The sequence below is a fragment of the Mus caroli genome, unplaced genomic scaffold (genome assembly GCF_978045245.1).
Source record: "Mus caroli unplaced genomic scaffold, Mus_caroli_1 scaffold_16, whole genome shotgun sequence".
Taxonomy (NCBI): Eukaryota; Metazoa; Chordata; class Mammalia; order Rodentia; family Muridae; genus Mus; species Mus caroli.
Window position 1 is genome coordinate 17945631 of NW_028227271.1, and position 17481 is coordinate 17963111.

Here is a 17481-nt window from a genome sequence, read left to right on the forward strand (position 1 = left end):
CTGTGCCTGTTCAAATGTAACAAGACATCACACACAGCAGCAACCTTACTTCTGCCCCTGAGACTACTCTAAAGCAGCAGAGGGCAGACAACAGGACAGCTGTGGAGGAAAGGCCACTGGGCAGATGTTGAACTTGGCAACATCTGCACTTGAATATGGTCTTCAACAAAAATACAGGACTAGCTACATACAACTAAGTGTCACAGGTCAAGTTCATCAACAAAATGGGCAGGGACTAAAAAGTGAAAGGTGGCTAAAAAGTAATCTCTTTCACATAACAGTACTGGAGCAAAAACAAACCAAAATGGCTGATTTCAGGAAACACCACAGAGCCCCCACCAAGCTGCTACATGGGCTTCTGCGCTCAGGGCCCAGCTTCACCTTCCCAGTTCCCATCCAGCGAAGTAATTCCATGTCACCAAGCAAAGTGACCAGGTTACAAGTAGTACCACACTGCCAACTCACATGACTTAAAGAGATGTGCCTGCTCTTTCCTATCTGTGTCTTATTCTAATTCCCTGCTAGTGGGATGCAAATGTGAACAAGAGAGCCAAGCAGCTGCTTAAACTCTGAGGTTCAAGCCAAGCACACAGTGGCAACCAACTGTCTAACAAACTACTAGCTCCAGACTCAAGTCATCAGCTTCTACCTCATGAAGCTACCATGGCAATAGATTTGCTGTCACCATGGATATATGCATCTCAACTTCTAAGGTGCCAGAAATCTAACTGGCTCCTGCATACTGGCTGACATAAGACCCACCATCCAGTGCTCCTTCAAGAACCTGCTCCTCATTTCAAATCCCCAGATACACATTCACGCTCAAGTGACCCACAGTCACCCTTGGCCAGCCTGGATAGTCTGCCCTCCTCCCCAGAGGTCTACCTGTCCTGAAGACTGCACAGCCCCTGCTCAGCCCTGCCAACTGCTAAATATACACACCACTTCTCTCTGGAAGAGTCTCGGGGCTGAGCAAACCCACTGCCAGGGAGATGCTAAGTAAAAGGTTCAAGGCCTGACCACACGACAGTGGTAGTGACTTTGGTTCATAACTGTGGCCAGAGGCCACAAGGCCAGCTCTGTGAGCAGTGTGCCAAGCTATAGAGAAACACACACACACACACACACACACACACCAAGGTCTATTTTCCATGTTTAAAGAAAAACTTAAGTAAAGAAGAGGTCGTAATGCATTCCCCTTGTCTCCAGCCACTGCAAGCACACCACTGAGAAGGGCACTCAAAGAGAAGTGCCTCAGAGCGGCTGCTCCTAGGGAAACTCATTCTCCCCTTTGTGCTCCACAATCTACGAGCACTTTTACTTCAGCAGTGTCGGAATTTTTTTTGCAGCTTTACTGCGCAGGCAAGAGATGTCCACGTTTCAAAATGCATTTACTGGGAGAAAATAATGATAAAAAACAAAGTATTTCAGATAGTAAGTCTACTTTAAAGAGATACCACTTACTTTAGTGACAAGAATATAAAGGTTAGGAATAAATCTAATAGGACATTCATAAGGCCTTTCATAAAGGCTTGCCTTAGTCTGATGGCCCAGGTCAGTGATCTCAGCTACTTGATAGGATGAGGCAGGAAGTTCAGGGTATGTGCAAGCTACACAGTGAGTTCAAGACTACCCTGGGCAACTCAGACAGACCTGATCTCAAATAACACTAAAATAGGACTGGAGACAGAGCTCAGTGGAAGAGGGCCTGCTGAGATCTAAGGAGTCCAAGCAATCCCATTCACAAATCAGACTTTTAAAATCCCAGCAACATGATTCAGAAAATGACTTGATTGCATAAAGACTAAGAGGACCCAGACAACTTCGAAGAGGAAGGAGGCAGCACTGCGGTCCCTGTGGATGCCTAGGAATGTGGCGCAGACAGACACTGAGGTGATGAGCTCAAGTCCCTACACAGCCCTCACTGGGATGACTGCCCATAGGTGCTGCTATCAGCTACAAATTAAACACAGGATGCGAAAAGAAAACTTTCAGATGGGAGAACATTCACCAGAGAAATGTTGTGGAAAAAGAGTTCTTAAAGAAAGTGTCCCATGATAACCTAAGAGAACATCACATTCAATTCAGCAAAGTTTAATCTGTCCCACCAAATAACTGGCAAAGAATCAGACTCCCAGATGTACAAACATCACAAACTTATTTTTTTTAGTGGGTAAAAACAAGAAAGGGGCTGGGACAGTCAGTAACAAGCATTTACCAGAACATTGCCACAGAAGACGCCCATCTCTATATACAGAGAGGCTCTTTGACCAGCAGCAGCCAAGGAAAGTGATGCCAGAAGCATGATGGGAATATCCACCAGACATACAGAGCTCAGGAGCCTGGCCATGTTCCAAGAACTGCCAAGGAGTAGAAATCCAGGTTTTCAGCACTTCAGGTGAGCCCCGTCTGCAGACCCCTCCAGAAAGCACGCTGATGGCATCCTGAGAGCCTCGGAAAATTCTCACAGGGGTATACCTGCATAAATGGAGGTGATGATTCCAGTGGCACTGTCCGAACTGCAGAGCAGTAGGAAGAGCCGGAACATTCACCCTGACTGCTACCCAAGTAGAAGAAAGAACAAGCTGCAGAGACTAAATTGCAGAAAGAAAGGAACACACAGATCAAGACACAACAATACCACCACACTGCTTCCTTAGCGTTGAAGTCACAAAGTACGGCAAATACAATTTAGAGACGATAGTCCAATTCTTTGGAGGGAGGCGTGAGAGGGGACAGAAACAGAGCTGCAGTAGCAGAACCATAAGCATAGAGAAATAGTTTCTACGCCCAGTTTCAAACTCATAGTGGTAGCTGGTCATCATTGAAGAGGTTCTAACTCCTAAATTCAAGGACATTAGTTTCTACTATAAATACTCTCACACATATTGCATATATTCTTTTTGCTGTAATTTTTAGTGTACATCAAAAAATTTTTTGAGCCGGGCGTGATGGCGCACGCCTTTAATCCCAGCACTCGGGAGGCAGAGGCAGGCGGATTTCTGAGTTCGAGGCCAGCCTGGTCTACAGAGTGAGTTCCAGGACAGCCAAGGCTACACAGAGAAACCCTGTCTCGAAAAACCAAAAAAAAAAAAATTTTTGAGAACCAGCAGTGATTCCATATCCACAAATTATGGTTTTGGGGGCTCCTGGATCAGGACCCTCGAGTAGTAGCAATGGTCACACGCAGAGACAGGCATCAGCAGAGAATCCCCGGCCAGCCTCCTCTTACCTCTGTCACCTTGGGCTGAAGAATCAGCGCTTCCGGGCTCATCCGAGGGATGTCGATATGGATCTGCAGATGCAGGAGAGACATATGTTTATCTTATAGGATGGAGCAGTACTTGATGACACGTGTGACTTGCCTTTAACCTGCTCTGAGAGGACTGTCACCAGGCTCCTGCATAGGAAGCGCCCAGAAGCACACTCCACCTGAGGAAGGCTTGATGTCCTCAGGTGACAGGCATGCCTGACCCTTCACAGTCCAGCAATGCTTACTGCATCATTAGGAATAGAGTGGGCCCTCAGCATCTCAGTAGCATGAGCCAATGTCATCGGTGCACACTGATTTTCAGCCCGACACTGGGCAGGATTCAAGGACACTGATAGTGCCCTGTTTCAGCAGTGACAGGGCTGTCTGTAACACGGGCCACATTCTCCTCTACTTCTCAATGTCCGTGAGGAATCTAGGACACATTTAAGGAAGCATTTGAAGGTCTCTGCTGGTGTCAGCAGACTCCTATGTGAGCACCATCTGACATGAGAGTTTTGGCAATGTTTGCCAGCATTAAAGTGGAGACCACCTGAGGGTGAGGTTTAAGAGGTGACCCAACAGGAGTGCTCTGAACACAGCTGGCACCACATGCTGGCTCCACATCCCAGGAGCACTCCCACATCAGCGACACTAGCATCACTCTGGGGCTCCATGGAAACAGCCTGCATAAACTGAGGGAGAAAGCATATTTTCACCCAAAGGGGACTCAACAGTTTAGTTTCATCCTTGCCCATGTGCAGAGAGGCAGCTAACACCTAATAAATAGGGTCACCATTTCACTCTGACACTGCAGCCTATGGCCAAGAGAAAGCCACTTAGCCACTTAGGTTCAGCCTCTCCACCTACCTGCTCTCTGTGTCCTTCAAAGGGCTACTGGTGACAGTCAGAGTCTAAGTCCTCGCACAAGGGGACAAGATGAGATAAACTTGCACACAGAGTACACAGAAAGAAACTCCATAAGCACCCTTACTGAGGGACACCTAAACAGACTCAGGAGGGCCACATGTAAGAGCCCAGGTATGGATGAGGAACAAGGTTGCCCAGGTTCACTAGCAAGACATCCTGGGAGCTACCACCAGTATATTGCTCTCTTCAGTAACAGATGTGTGTGCTGGCCTCCTACAAGATGAAAAGCAGACCTGACCTGCCTCTACCAACAAGGATCACAGGCAATGTGTTTCTTATGCAGCCAGGACAGTATTAGCATCATACCCCATCTCCTGCCCCTGGTCTGCCTCATCAAAAACAGGCCTGAGAAAATAGGGGAATGGCCACAAATATCAGCAGGACTAACCTACAGAGAGGAAGCTAAGCCAGGCAAATCTCATCGCTAACTAGCTCCATGTGCCTGGACATAACCCTCAGTGAGACAGTAAAAACACGATAATCCAGTGCAGGAAGACACTAGATCAGGCCCCAGGCCAAGGCACTGCCCTAGAGAAGCAGGCTATAGAATGCAGGGCACAGACCAAGGTACCACATGTCAACCATCACCCAAGGCAGAGCTGGTCATCACTAACAGATCTCAGCATCTATTTAGTAACTTGACTCAAGCCTCATGCTTTACCTCTGAGAAGGAACACAAATAAGTCAGATCTGCCGCAGGTAGCCAATTGACATTAATTGCTTTCAAATGGTTATTGTTAGAAAATATGCATCTGCAAGCCTATCAGGTTCCTGATAGATGAAACACATCCCCTACAAATCACCTCCAAACTGCAATATTGAGTGAAAAGAGAGATCACACACATACACACACACATACACACACCTGGCGATACGTGTCCTGGTGAACTTCGTCATTCCTAGAGCTGTAATAATGCTCAATGAAAGCAAAGTATTCCTTTTGTTTCCTCTGCAGCGTGGCTGGTCTTCGGTCAACATTGGCAGGAAGGTAACCCTGGAGGAACAAAAGAAACACAGGCATCTGTGGTTACTGTGCATCATGAGAGTGAAGATGGAGCGCCCATCCAGTATGGCTCAGGCAGAACAAAGCAGCGGGACAGCACGCCCCACCAGTGTCACTAACCAGTTCTAAGTAACTCACATATAACAAAAGTTGTCTCAGGTCACCCAGACCCAATGAAGATACAAGCCCTTCTCCGTAGGGCTTACATCCACAAGGAATGGGGAGTTTGTCTGGTCTCACACTCAAACCATGCACATATATACACACACGTATTGATTATATGTGCACAGAGCTGTCATGGGGCAAATGTATTCTCCAAAGTCTCTGTGGGTCCTGGCACTTTTCAATACATAAAATGGACACTTTTCTATGTGGCTTCTGATTTGGTTCCTTGTCTAAGTTTTAAGTTAGTCTTATAATATGCTACATATGGTATAACTTTAGATTTTGTTAATTTTAAGCCTAGGCAGTTGACTAATGTTCCCAGAAAGACGGTCTTTATCATGTACCCATTTACCATTGCCCAAAGTGACAGTGTTCTCTGCAGCCATTGCCACCATCCCACCTAGACCCTGGCAGTGCTAGCTTCTCACTAGAGCTGACTGGGCCTGTCTGGGACTCTCCAAACACAAACTCGGAACCTAGGATTTTGTGCACCCTGTCTTCTGAGATTTGGCCACCATAGGGTATGAGTCTGCATGACCCGTGTTAGGCCATTCTGGTAAGCTACTGATGAATGAACAAAGCTTACTGGGTATTCTTGCAGACTTTGGAGGTATGTACCTCTGATTTCTCAAAGCTAAATAGCAAGGTGCCAAGGTGCTGCATCAGAATCTAGACAGAAGTTTTTAAGGAACTGCCAAGTCTTTCCCAGGGAGGTGACATCCTTTCACATTCCAGCCAGCACTGATTGGGACACACTAGATGGGCACACCGTTGGGTAACCCAAGGTCCCGGGCTTTTCTTTGCTGCTTCCATGAATCTGGGTGAATACATACAGTCTGAGCGGCAGCAGCCACCCATGAGCACATGGGTGAGACTAAAGCTGTTGTACAGTTACTCCAACCAAAGTTGCCACGGTCGTCATTCTGGCTGCTTTATGGCTATTCAGCAGAACAACTCAGGAAGAATTTGCCTTCCCCAGGAGGCTGTGGGTGACCCGGCAGGGAGCAATGCTGAAGGGCAGGCATGGATGAAGTCCACTTCCAGTCAGGTCACTGTCCCTTCCAGGTCTGCAGGTGAGGCCTGTGGGAAGCATCCCCATTCCTGTCTGTGGAGGGCTGCTGTGCCCACGTCCTGTGGTGAAGAGCAGGCCCTCACTTGGAGACAGGCCCAGTTGCTGATGTACAATTGGCCCTTTTAGGAAAACACCCATTACCCAACATTCAGGTTCATATAACGCACTTGAAAATCATCGCCAGGCATAGGGGCCTGTGCCTTGAAGCACTTGGAAGGCAGAGACAAGTGGATCTCTGTGAGTTTGTGGCCAACCTGGTCTACAGAGAGAGTTCCAGAACTATATAGTGAGATCCTGTCTCAAAAACCCAAAAACAAAGAATGAAAAAATAAAATCACAGCCACACGTCTTACAAAAGCAGCCATTTGACAATAGGAGACACCTACTTCTGTAAATGACAGCTTGTCGAGCCCACTGTGCCTGCTTGAATAGTGTGTGGCTGCTCCTGCACAGTTCATGGCTGCATGTGATCCATGGACTCATCAGAACACACCATGTGTTCTACATCTATTTACATAAACTGCCCCATCTCTATCTAACACACTGGCCAACAACATCTGATTATTTCCGGATACGAATTCCTCCTACATGTGAGCTGTGAGCACCACAGATCCTGCTACTTACTCCCAAGGAGCACACAGGAGGTGACCAGTGATACACCTCCACAGCCCTGTTACTAATGTGTCAGATACAACTCACAGCATACACTATAAAATGCTCACCTGATAGCTTTCAAGGGAAAGAAAGCCTCAGGACACAGTGTTTTCTACAGGAAAACACAGCCCTCAGATGCTGCTTCTTTTCAATGAAGAAAGGAGACTGCCAAGACTCCATGGCACAGTCTGCCACACACAGCAGATGCAGCACCAATAGGACCAGAACCAGCCCAAATGTCACCCACCTGGTAATCAGAGCCTCTTGCAACACACCAGTGGACATCCCAACAGAGCTCTTAGTGCTAGGGACACAGGGACACAGCCCTGCCCCTGAGATGAAGGCCCAAAATTAGAAGGATAGGGTACAAACAGACATAATGACAAGTATGTCTCCATCCAGTTAACAGCTGCCCCAGGGACACCCATCCAGGCAGTTGGCTTTGTCCACACCTCCTTTCACCTTGGAGCTATCTCAGTTTCAGTTCATATAAACTTAAAGAATAGCAATTTCCTAAGATACATCTTATTCTTTGTGTGGTAACTGCCCATCCACTAGGCCTCCAAGGAGAATGCAGCCCCACCAGGCACAGGGCACTTCGGTGCTCCTTTAATCCTAGCCATTCAGAGGTGGTCAACATTCTCTCTTCCAGATGGGGAGATAGACTTGGCAAACCATGGTGGCATGATCAGAGCCACAGATATGTGAGATCAGACTCAAGCCAAGGCCTCTCCATAACATCTTTCCTGCCTTAACCTACAATCCCACACCTGTCAGGGATGCCAGCTGACTCCTGGCTCAGAGAGCCTAGACACAGGCCACACACCTGTGTACCCTGCCCAATGTGTGGAACAAGGTGGCTCTACGGAGAAGCCAGATTGCAGAGAGCCCCACCCCCTGAACTCTCCACCCTGGTGAGACTTCTCTCTGCACTGTGGCTTTGGAGATGCACACTTTACCTTTCAATGGGGCCCACCAGGACTGCACAGATAAACAGCACTCTGATCTTGCTCATACCCTGACCAGCACTCATCAATCACCTCTGCCAACTTCCCCTACCCAATGTGCTTTCATCTCTTCCAGTCACAATGTAAGCTCCCTCTTTCATCTCAAAGATATACCCAAGGGCTTAGAACACTGGTCCCATAACAGATACTCAGCAAAGGCTTGCTGGATGAATGGATAATGTAAGCAAGGTGAAGAGACATGACACAGACCTAGGGTCTCAGGGAGAGACTAAGTTAGCAGTTTCCTGGATTGGTTTGGTTGAGACAGTAGGGAGAATGGAAAACTGCACAGAGCCTGGAGGTGTGCAGAAAATAGGTCCAGGCTGAGCAGAGACCCAACTAGAGCCTGACAGATGAAAGGCTGGCTGCTGCAGTCAACAGCCAGAGTAAGGGCCCGGCCCAGTCTGCAACTCAGGGCAGTGGGGTCACCAGAGTGGTCAGCAGACACTGTGGAGACAGCCACAGCTACCGGCGTCCTTAGGGAACAGAATGAGCACTCTCAGGTTTCCTGCTCCCAGAGTGTTAACTTAATGAAACACAAACTCTAAAAGGCAAGTATGCCACCATAAAAGGCCCACCCATTCTCCTGCCATCCCCTTCCTAGAGGAAAAAAACACATGTGCAAGTGCAGGCCTCTTGATAATTAAGCAAGACTAGAAATTATGCAAATGAGATACATTCAAGTATGCAATGAATTTTAAATGACAGAACTACAGAAGACTTAATTGCTGTATTAGCATGCTATAAAAACACTAATCATAAATGTAAAACAATGCATGCAGATACTTAAATCCAAACTGTCCTGGTGACACAAAAATCAATGTGTTCCCTCCCACCGCGTTCATATGCAAACCAACTGTAACACACTGAAAGAAGCTATGCTGATACTGGAGCCTCGCTGTCATTTTTAGCCAATATCCTCACTAGCATAAATGTTAAATGTTTAATTAGTTTTTGTTCACTCTTTCTGAAAGAGTTAGTTAAAAAAAAAAAAGAATCAAAAATATGATGATTCTCTTTGGGACTAATTTTGAAAAAGATTCTATGCTGTTTGCATGTAATTTAAAAGTTAAATATTAGCGCTAGTGTTTAATGGGGTGCCCTGGCTACAGAGCTCTTCAGAATAAAAGCCACACAGCTAGATTTCTCCTCTTCAGAAGAATTTCCTCTCGTTAATTAAAAGTAACACTTGTCCACAAACACTAGAACTATGCTGATGACAAACCGTGGGCATGCTGGAGGAAAGTCACTAGTGGGCCAGACCTTGAACTAGGTTCATAATCTAGTCCCCACTCACCCATGGCCACCCAGTCCAGCCCCCTAGTCTAGGTATGTCAGGTCTAGTGAGCAACTGCCTTCCGTGGGGCCATGCATTTTTCAGAGACCAGTTTCCCATCTGGTTCATGAGCATCCTGGTTCTGTCTTCCATGCTGCCTGGAACCCTAGAACAATGGGGTTCAACCTGGGTCCAATAGCAAGTCCCGGTATCAGTACTGCCCAACCTCCCAAGTAACAGTAAAATACAAGTTAAAAAGAGACCACAGCTTGTCAGACATGGAGTGGTCAGGTAGGGGTCACTGTGGGTGGGGCCATCCCTGGGCTGGTGGTCCTAGGTTTTATAAGAAAGCAGGCTGAACAAGACACAAGAGGCAAGCTAGTAAGCAGCACCCTTCCATGACCTCTGCATCAGCTCCTGCCTCCAAGATCTTAACCTGTTTTGAGTTTTTGCCCTGACTTCCTTCAGTGATAGACTACCGGTGTAGAAGAATAAGCCAAATAAACCTTTTCTCCCCAACTTGATTTTGGGGCTTGATGTTTCATCATGGCCACAGTAAGACACATGCTGAAGCTGACAGCATCTGCAAACTGCCACCAAACAAGGAAGTCATTCTTATGCAAACTCTAGGGTCCAGCTAGTTCCAGATGAGAAAGAACCCCGCCAATTCTGACCAAGTCTGACCATTATCCCAGCTAATGGCTTTCTTTCCTGTGCAAGTCCTGAGCCTCCAGGCACCAGACTTCAAAGGAAAAGCATCACAGAACCAAGGGCCAAGTGCTCAATAGCCTGTGCCTGTGCCCGTGCCCTGCAGACTCCCTCCACAAATACATGTGGCCTTGGCCATGGACTCCTTCCCAGCCATTCCAACTGGCCCTGCCCCAGCTCAAACCCCTTCTAGCTCCCCTGATGCCCCTTGGAGGGCACCCCATCACTGCTATAGACTGCACATAATTAACCTGGTGACAATCACTTGCTTCTCTGGAGGACATAACTCGGCTTCTGAGTAAATCTGAGTGTACCATGTCTTGCACACAGCAAGCAACCAACAAAGGACAAGTGGGCCACATAGTGTGCCTGGGGCACAGAAACAGGGTCTTGGGGAAATGGCTCCTTTTCTGTGCAGTGAGCCCTGGCCTGCACTGTGTAGAAACAGAAGGGTGGGCATTTTCTCTGTGTTGTGCAGGACCCAATAGAGCTGGCACTTGGTCTCAGACACAGCCTGTCCTTTTCCAGCACCAAATATAATGTCTGAAACACGGAAAGTTCAAGTAATCCCCAGCACATAACTAAACGTACGAAGCAATGGTTTTACAGGTTATTCTCCTTCCAGAAGTAGCTACACACCCCTGGCTCAAGCCCTTCAGGATGAGGATCTGGGATCGACCATACATATGGTCTCCTCCTGATCCCTGGCCCTCCACCCTGCCTTCCCAAGGACGCTTGAAGAGGAAGCACTTGCCTAGTCTGTGTCACCGGCCAGCCCCACTCTTACTGCACCCTTCAGCCTTGTGACCTGCCCAACTTCCTCGTCCAAGTAACACTGGCATCCTTCAGAGATGCACTATGAGCCTGCACTCATGCCAAGGAGCCTTGCCTGGCATTCCCACTTATCTATACTATACCTCCTTGGCAAAGAGCAGATTTTCCCACTAACCTAGAATTTACCATCTCACCTGTCAATTCAGGCCTGAGAACTGCCCTAGCCTTCCTGCCCTCCTTATGCACTCGCAGTGTAAAATCCCCTCTTCACAAAACTGATCCGACAAACTGGCCACCCCATAGTACCATCCCAACCCTTCCCCTTGTCTGACACTTAAGCTCTGAGCACCTCACAAATACACTGTACCAAACTGTGCTAGACTTACCCTGCTGCATGCCTGGGCCCCTGACCTCTTCCTAGAAGCAGCTGGGTCTCGATAGCCTTCAGTGTTTCTAGGAAGCCCCCTACAGGTTTTCTTTGGTCTACATCACTAGCACTTCTGCAAACAGACTCCCAGGTCCACACCAACACAGTGGGGTTGCCCACCGCTCACCCCGCCTCAACCCCTGCTGTTCCTCTGATGCTGACATGTCCACTGACATGGCAACCAGTGTGCAGCTAAGCGGCTCAGGGCACTGCAGCTATGACTTGTGCAGGCGCAGAAGTGATGGAAAGGGCAAGAACCTCTTATAAGCCTTTCCACCTAGACCAGCCAGTTTTTAATGAGCACAACACTATGACATAGGGGCTTCCAGACATTTACATCATAACTTCCTACACACCAATCAAGACTTGCAATCCCTTCTAGAGAACATTTGGAAATGTGGCTACAAACACTTAAAAACCACAAAACAGAGTGCGAGTGATCACGGCAGGTCTAGCCTTAATTGCAAGAGATATTTAATCAATAAATATTTGCTGTTCAGAGCTGCATCTGCATTTAGGATTACGAGGTACTGAATTGAAAATTTATTACGACTCATTAGCACAAAAGTCTTTTAAACCCTGAAAGTCAGACTCAATTTAGAGTAGGTGCCTGGAGTTCCCCGTGACTTAGCTCCAAAAATAAAACAAAGGAAAAAGAGAAGCGATCTGCCAGTAAACTATCCTTACTCCCAATCTTAAGCTGTAAATGAGGGCATGGAGATAGCCACCAACCACTGAACTTTCCCTGGGGGCTTCTGAAGCAGCAGCTTAGTGCTGGGGCTCAGGGAACTGGACCCCACTCTCCACCACACCAACAAGCTATGTCCAACACCTCCTGTCCCAACTCTTTGTCCTCTTCCTTTTCCTGTCCTCCTTCCCCCTCTTCCTCCTCCTCTTCCATCTCCTCTTCCTCCTCCTCTCCTTCCCTCTTTTCCTCTTATTCATCCTCCTCTTCCTCTTGTTCTTGTTCAACAACAGCACTGCTGATCCTTCTTTGCTGACACATACCCATTTCCTCTGGGCTGTATGGGCTTCCGTGCTGTAAGCTCCTGAGTCACGAGCCTGCATACACGATTCTTTAATGGTGGGAATGAGCGCAGCTGTCACGAGCCGCTGCTCATCTTCACTTTCTCCCAGACTTGCCAAACCAACCTTGAAATTAAGCAAAAACTAGACAATGCCTTCTTGGACACAGCAAAGGCTTGTGTCATTATGCAACCAAGACAGACAAGTGCGTGGCCATGGCCAGCAAGCCATTCTCCCCCAGCCAGGCGCCAGGCCACTGGACTCATAGGAATAAAGTAGCTAGGCTGAGTACTGACATGCAGACTTACTGAGAGAAGTTTCCATGTCATTGGACGAACTGGCTTTGGGATTCCGGACCAGCTCAGCTTCCGTAATTCCTCTGTTGGAAGAAAAAAACAGAACAGAGAAAAAAGCAGGGTTACAAAAGGTTCTACAGCACCTTACCATATCCCATCAGTGTCCTTAGGGGGCAGGGAGCCCCACAAATGGAACCAAAGTAAGCCTAAATAATAAACATCTCAGAGGGAATGTCCTCGATGTACAGAAGATAATGAATGAGTCATACCACTTTATTAAAGCAAACCAGAACACTGCCTGTTTGTGCATAAATTTTAGATGGGACTCATTTATTAAAGGCAGCCAGGTATCTCTGGTGCCACCCTGGGACAGGTGAGACCCTTTCTCTCTGGGGCAGTAGCATCCAGGATCCCAGACTCCTCACCTCTCACTAATTCTGTGTTCCCTGAGTCCACATGCTAAGTCTCCATTTGGACAGCTCAGCTGGCTCTCCTTCTCTCTTGCACTCCCACCCACTCACTGCTTCGTAATGATTTATTTATTTTTATTTTTATGTGCATTGATGTTCTTCCTGCTTGTATGTGTGTATAAGGCTATCAGATCCCCCTGGAAGTGGAGTTACAGACAGTTATGAGCTGCCATGTGGGTGCTAGGAAGTGAACCAGGTCCTTTGGAAGAATGTCAGTGCTTTTAACCACTGAGCCATCTCTCCAGTCCTCCTATCTGAGTTGTCTCCTCAGCGCTGGTCTCTGGGAGATGAGCTTGTCTTCACACAGCTGGCAAAGGTGTGCTACAAGATATACAGATAAGATAAGAGAGTTTCAGAGTGGACAAACACAGGACTGGATGTCTTGACAAATACCACTAACAAAGAGAACCAGAGAAGGATTGGCCAGAGAGAGAGAGGCCTGCAGCCATGGTAGTGAGCCTTAGAGGGTAAGGAAAGTCACCATATGAGATGGTGGGGAAAAACAGCAGGCCCTGGTTCTGCTGGTCTCTGATCTCCCTGGGGGATTAGAGAGCACATGTGTGTAGAGATGTCCACACACTTCAGTCCCAGCAAGACAAAGGCAACTGCTTCCTTTGCTTCCATTAGAAATCTACTATTGGACTCTTCTAGCAGCTCAGAGCTCATGATTAATACCAGGAATAAGAGAAGTGATTACAGAGAAGACTTTGGTAATATAATCAACAAAATGCAAAGTCCTGACATCTAATCTTTTTCCAATTACTAAAGTCTAAGTAAAATAAGTAGAGAGTAATTGGACGACAGCACCAGCCATAACCTGCAGTCACAGAACCCTCAGAAAACATCAAATCTCCCCCAGCTCCCCAAGGACGCCAGGGAGAATGGGGACCTAATATCCAAATGCTGATAACAGTGTTTGCTAACTGCACCTCTGCCTCCCTGCTGAGCCTCTCCCTCCACACAGTGCTGTTTTCTGGCTGTGGTTTATGAAGAAAGCACTGAGAAAACACAATGGTTAACGTTCTCTGACCCCATCTCCACATTACACACACACACACACACACACACACACACACACACACACACACAGAGTCAAGAGTCTTGAATATACCGCATGAGATAAAGTTCTCGTCTTGTCGAGGTTCAGTGTTTAAAAAGAGCTTTGCATACATTATCTCACTGGCTCCTCAAAGCAGCTTGGATTAATCAAGGCTGTGAGCCCTGTCCATGAATGAGAACTGGTCTCAGAGAGGTTAAGTAACTTGGTCTTTAATACATACCAAGCTGTCTTCACTGTATTAACTCCTGTTCTTAAAGACTTTGTAGCACAGTCAAATATCACTTATATCACAAATATCACAGACAGAGATCCCAAAGAAAGTCTTCAGATCCAAACACAGTAGTGTATCTAAAGAATAGCTCACATCACAAGCTTCACTCCAAGGGTGCAGGAATGGGTGTGTTGAATCTACTGTTGGAGAAAAGCCACTCTCAGCAATGACAGATGGCCCAAACATGCATTCCTTCTGTAGAAGAATGTTGCCTGTGCAAAGTGCCCACAACTCCTGAGGCCTACGCTGAGATGTGATGAGTGGCTGGCCAAGCACACCCCCACTCAGTTCCAGAGGGGGCCTGTGAGGTGCTAATGCATGGCTAAACCCCTCCCTGTGGTCGATGTGCCATGGGACTGAGGGTCCATCTTAGATACTGGGAAAATAGCACAATTGCTCAGGACTCCAACGAAGTCCTCACTCCTAAGGGATCCCTTGGAAGCCACTATCTTTCTCCCTCTGACAGTGGCCCAGTTAGACATGAGACTGAATACTGTTAAAAGCATCGACCTGAGCAGCTATAACCTATTGAGGAGAGGAAGAAGCAAGAACAAGGCAGGAAATGTAGGGTAGGTCCACCCTAAGCAGGATGGGTCGTTCACAGACTTGCCAAAATCAACAGCTTTTCCCTGTGTCACAGAGAAGAGAAAACTATGAAGGGCCTGAACCTAAAAACTGCAGGTCAGCCGGGCAGTGGTGGTATGCACCTTTAATCCCAGCACTTGGGAGACAGAGACAGAGAGATCTCTGAGTTTGTGTCCAACCTGATCTACAACACGAATTCCAAGACAGCCAGGGCTACACTTGGAAACTCTTTCTCAAAGACAAAACAAAAAAGTGTACAGGCCATGTGAGGAAGCTAACTTGCAGGTTTCCCTTGGAAGAGCATGGAGACAGGCAGGTGCCGGGCTCCATGAGGTTTACGATATGGTTCCTCTGGGGTAGGCAGGCAGTCAGAGCTGAAGAAACCATGTCCATGAGCAACAACAAATATGGCCTCTATGCCTAGCCCTGGGGAAGGCTCACCTCCCAGCCAAAGCAAAAATAACTAAACCAAAGCCATAACTAAACCAACCACTCAAGACAAAGGGACAGAAGAAACAGGGAAGCAAAACAAGTCAAACCAGGTTAGATAGATAGTGGGTCTCAGACCGGAAATTTATGTCAATTTTCACTCAAAAGAAAATGTAGTTTTAATACAAAGAGAAGTAAAATCGCAATGGGCTCCGCTGGATGTATCCTAGAATCTGGCAAGTTCAAAAGGAGAGCAAGGCTCTAAGAGAGCCAATAAAATTCTTCGTAAAAATAGTGTGGGAAGGGAGGGAGGGAGAGGGGAAACTATGTTTGAAATATAATAAATGAGAGAATAAATTTTTCAAACATCTTTAAATAAAATAATAATAATAATATAATAATAATAATAATAATAATAATAATAATGGGGGGTGGCAATAAGGAGATGGACATCTCCCTAAAGAGTGACTGCCACACAAGCCTCTGAATTTCAATCCCAAATACCCATGTACCTATACAGCAGCACATGTTGGGATCCTAGCATGCCAGGCAGGAGTAGTAGCCAGAAGGATCCCTGAGCCTGGGCCTTGCTGGCCAGCTAAGCCAGACAAATTCATGAATTCCAAATTCAGTAAGGAACTCTTTCTCAGAAAATAAGTGGAAAATTTTGAGGAAGAAATGTGACATTGACCTCTGGCCTCTATGCACATGTGCACAGACATGCACACAAGACACCACACAATAAATAAGATAAAAACTGTGGAGCTGGAGAGATGGTCCGGTGATTACCCAAGTTCAATTCCTAGCACCCACATCAATAGCTCACAAGCATCTGGAACTCCAGCTCCAGAGGACCAGCTGACTCTGGCCATGGACACCAGCATTCATGTGCACGTACCCACAGGCAGACAAACGCCTATATAATTTAAAATAATAAAAATATGTCTCTAAAAGTGTTTTCAAAAAAAATTAAAGGCATGGTTGCACATACCTTTAACCCTAGCACTCGGAAGGCAAAGGCAGATGGATCTCTGAGTTCAAAGTCAAGATGGTCTAGACAGCCAGGAAAAAACAGAGAAACTTTGTCGATAGATAGATAGATAGATAGATAGACAGACAGACAGACAGACAAACAGATAGAGTAAACAGATTTACAATGAGAGTTAAGAAAACCCACGGCAGAGTTACAGGCATGAAGCCAGGAGCCTTCTGTGAGAGCCTATGGGAAAGAGCCCCATGAGGCAGGAAAAATGGTTCAAAATCAGGCCTGTGCACACATGAGCACTGAGATGTGATAATGCAGCATTCACAGGACACTGCACCTACTTCTACAAAGAGTCTGGATCTTACCACAAAAGCAAGGTCTGAATGATACCAAGTCTAAATGAGGCCAGCCCGGCTGCTTCTGTGTGTAAGGGAACAGAATCTTCTGCTATATTTTAATGGGGAAAGGCCTTCCAAAATGACACATGAATCTCAGAAATGACAAATAAAAAAAAATCAATAAGCTAAATATACAAGTCAGGAGGCAACTTTACAGTGAAAGGACCTAGATTATTAAACAGTGATGGCAGGTTTGACAGTTTCATGTAGCACATGGAAAGGATCCCAGTACTCACACATAAACAGCACATACAGAAGTTAAAAGGTGAAGAGCCAGGGGGAAAAAATGAAGATTTCCAGAACAAACAGCAGTGGCTACACAAAAGCAGGACACAAAAGTCTGAATATCATCAAGGAACTACATGTTAAAATAAGAAACCCTCCACAATAAGGTTGGATTAAATTGTAAATGAACTATAACACCCAAAGGACTGGGCACACAGCTGCTCTCAGACAGTCTGCTGTGAGTATAGACTGGGGTAACTTCTACTTGATCAGATTTTTTAAAACCTCTGAACAGCCACTTCACCTGAGGAAGCAAGACTACTTAGGGGCTGTGCCCAAGGCTTCATGGCAGAATAATAATACATGTACTAGCTGCCCACAAGTGCAAGAGGGCAGACACCAGCAGGGACACTATGCTGCCACAAACTACGGTGACTCAAGTGTAAATCCCTAGAAACATGCCAGTCTGT

The 17481-nt window shown here is 46.7% G+C and overlaps 1 protein-coding gene across 5 annotated transcripts in view; it reads right to left on the reverse strand.

Moving 5' to 3' along the window:
* The window catches only part of Tbc1d22a (TBC1 domain family member 22A), a 274856-nt gene that overhangs the window by 182658 nt on the left and 74717 nt on the right, over window positions 1-17481 (reverse strand). For 3 of the 5 annotated variants that reach the window (XM_029469434.2, XM_029469436.2, XM_085831358.1), the window contains exons 5-7: window positions 12589-12671; window positions 5046-5174; window positions 3233-3295 (exon numbers count right to left, since the gene is read on the reverse strand). In XM_029469434.2, coding sequence (XP_029325294.1) covers window positions 3233-3295; window positions 5046-5174; window positions 12589-12671 — 275 coding nt within the window. The remainder of the gene's footprint in view (window positions 1-3232; window positions 3296-5045; window positions 5175-12588; window positions 12672-17481) is intronic. The other 2 variants (XM_021183325.3, XM_021183327.3) reach the window with 1 other exon arrangement.